Source organism: Hylobates moloch, unplaced genomic scaffold (genome assembly GCF_009828535.3).
Source record: "Hylobates moloch isolate HMO894 unplaced genomic scaffold, HMol_V3 SCAFFOLD_14, whole genome shotgun sequence".
NCBI classification, from domain to species: domain Eukaryota; kingdom Metazoa; phylum Chordata; class Mammalia; order Primates; family Hylobatidae; genus Hylobates; species Hylobates moloch.
The window spans coordinates 77,025,687-77,028,142 of NW_026652289.1; the positions used below are offsets into that span (position 1 = coordinate 77,025,687).

Sequence of the window (2,456 nt, forward strand, 5' to 3'; positions counted from 1 at the left end):
CATCATCAGTTTGTTTATTTGAAGTTTTCTACATTTTTTTGTATTAAAGTCACGTTTAATAAAGTAAGTCCTTTCCATTTTACAATGTATAAAATAATCATATACTATTTCAACAGGCAGAAACTAGCTAATCTGCATTTATAAAACATAGTTTTTTAGGTGGGAAAAACATTCTTTTATCATTTCATCTTTACTACTTAGAGGAAACAGACTTATGATGGTTCTAACTTATTATTTTTCAACTTTAGAATTATTCATTCAGTAGAAGCCATACTTCAGGTACTCACACAACCATCAACCATTCTGTTTTTCACTTTCTGTGTCACCTTCAAAAATTATATGAAATAGTCAACACATTTTATTATAAAATAGGATTTATATTAGACAATTTTGCCCAACTGTAGGCTAATGTAGTGTTCGGAGAACTTTTAGGGTAGGCTAAGCTATGATGTTCCACTTTTGCTATTTTCAACTCACAATGGGCTTATCTGGACATAAACCCATCGTAAGTTGAGAAGTATCTGTATACCCAACACTGGTTATGTATACTTTCATTAAATACTCATTTGAAAAATAAAACTTTCTTCACATCAACCCTATCATGTAGGTCTTTAATTTTTAAATCTGCAAAACAGGTTCCAAGATGAGCTCTTACTGATTCATACAGTATAGTATTGCCAAAACCACTGCTTATGACCTCTAAAATATTCCACACATCAAGGCTAGGTGTGGTGGCTCAAGCCTGTAATCTCGGCACTTTGGGAGGCCAAGTCGAGCAGATCACTTGAGGTCAGGAGTTCGAGACCAGCCTGGCCAACATGGCGAAACCCCATCTCTACAAAAAATACAAAAAATTACCCAGGCATGGTGGTGCACGCCTCTAGTCCCAGCTACTAGGGAGGCTTAGGCAGGAGGATCACTTGAACCCAGGAGGTAGAGGCTACTGTGAGCTGAGTTTGCACCACTGCACTCCAGCCTGGATGACAAGATGAGATCCCATTCCCCTGTTCCCCTACAAAAAAGTATTCACATATCACCCAGTATTAAGGAAGGGTCATCATTCCAAGAGGTTTTCCTGAAATAATCTATTAAATTACAATTTATAAAGAAGAAACGTTTATAAATTTTTATGGTTTTAAATTTATAAATATAAAAGTATAAATTCACATAGAGCTGTTTAAACAAGAAGTTTCCCTGAGAGGATTATAAACTATGCAATCTGCTACATGTGATTTTAAATAATCATAAATTATACCTAATGTGTAAGTAAAATAATAGAATCAATTTTTTATATTTAAATTATCCTAAAACCTGTTGAGTGTGAATACTCTTAAACCTTCCTTTTTTATGCTTCTGGCTGAGAATAGAAGAAGGGACGGAGGCTTCAAGTGACTGAAATTCTTCAGATGGTTTCTTGTCACCACTCATAAAGAAAGTATTTTTCTCCAGAGTCCAAAGGCAAGATAAAAAGTCTCTGACTTGAAATCGGAATTGATCTGCTGATCTGCTAGCCACAGCTCGAATATTGCCATAAACCTTGGAAGGAGGATTTCCCAAGATTAGGTTGCAAATGGCAATTCTTGCCATCGTGATGCTTCGAAAGGAGCCAAGGATGTGAGCTTTCACATCAGCCAAAACTGTCCGCGTCCGTGTCACATTCTCTATGGTGAAATCGTGTTTTCCTCCTTCGCCAGCGATTCTTCCTATTGCCCTGGATAGATGGTCTCCCTTTAAGGGTTTAACATCTATAATTTCAAATGACTCTAGGAAGAGGTCATCCAACCTGATGAGGGCAAGCGCATCCTCCACCTGAAAGCCGAGAATAAAGGCTTTCACAAAATCAGTTGCTTTTGTCAGAGTGCTAACATCCTTGGTTTCTTTACAAGTCCTGATTTCTACATTCCTTAATTTCAAGTTAAAGCGTATCAAAAGTCCCAAATGTTCGACAATAGGAGTAAATATCTTCTTCATCCACTTTTCTTTTAATGGTGTGTATCTGTTAGCTGGGACTGGAATTTTCCTCGTTTCTTCTTTCCCACTCAGGAGCCCGTCCCCACAGAGGGGCGGGAAGACGGGCCTCTTCACTGGCCTCGCCTCCCCTGTGTCCATGCGGCCTGCATCCCCGCCCTCTCCCACTGCTGACAGCTGTTCAGCCTATTGTTTCTTTGCCCGCCAGCCACCCATAATCTTAATTGTTTTGAATCTTTAAAGCATTGTTTTGTGGTCTCATATATGGTCTATCTTTGAGAATAATCCAAGCGCTGAGAAGGATGTGTATTCCAAGCCATTCTGTGTCTCATAACTTATTTTTTTATCTCTTTATATTTCTGTACTTTGTTGTGGAAAATATCCTTAGTTTCATGTTCCAATATACTAATGCTCTCCTCAGTTGCTAAGTTTACTAGTAATAAAAATATTTATTAATCTTTAACTTATCTTTAACTTTTAATGACTGC

The 2,456-nt window shown here is 37.7% G+C and overlaps 1 protein-coding gene across 1 annotated transcript; it reads right to left on the reverse strand.

Annotated features, from left to right (window-relative positions):
* Positions 1 to 1,299: 1,299 nt before the first annotated feature.
* LOC116481596 (RNA-binding protein PNO1-like) lies at positions 1,300 to 2,124 on the reverse strand. The gene has a single exon (XM_032753419.1). The coding sequence runs from the start codon at positions 2,107 to 2,109 to the stop codon at positions 1,300 to 1,302; it is 810 nt and encodes a 269-aa protein (XP_032609310.1). The 5' UTR covers positions 2,110 to 2,124.
* Positions 2,125 to 2,456: the final 332 nt, after the last annotated feature.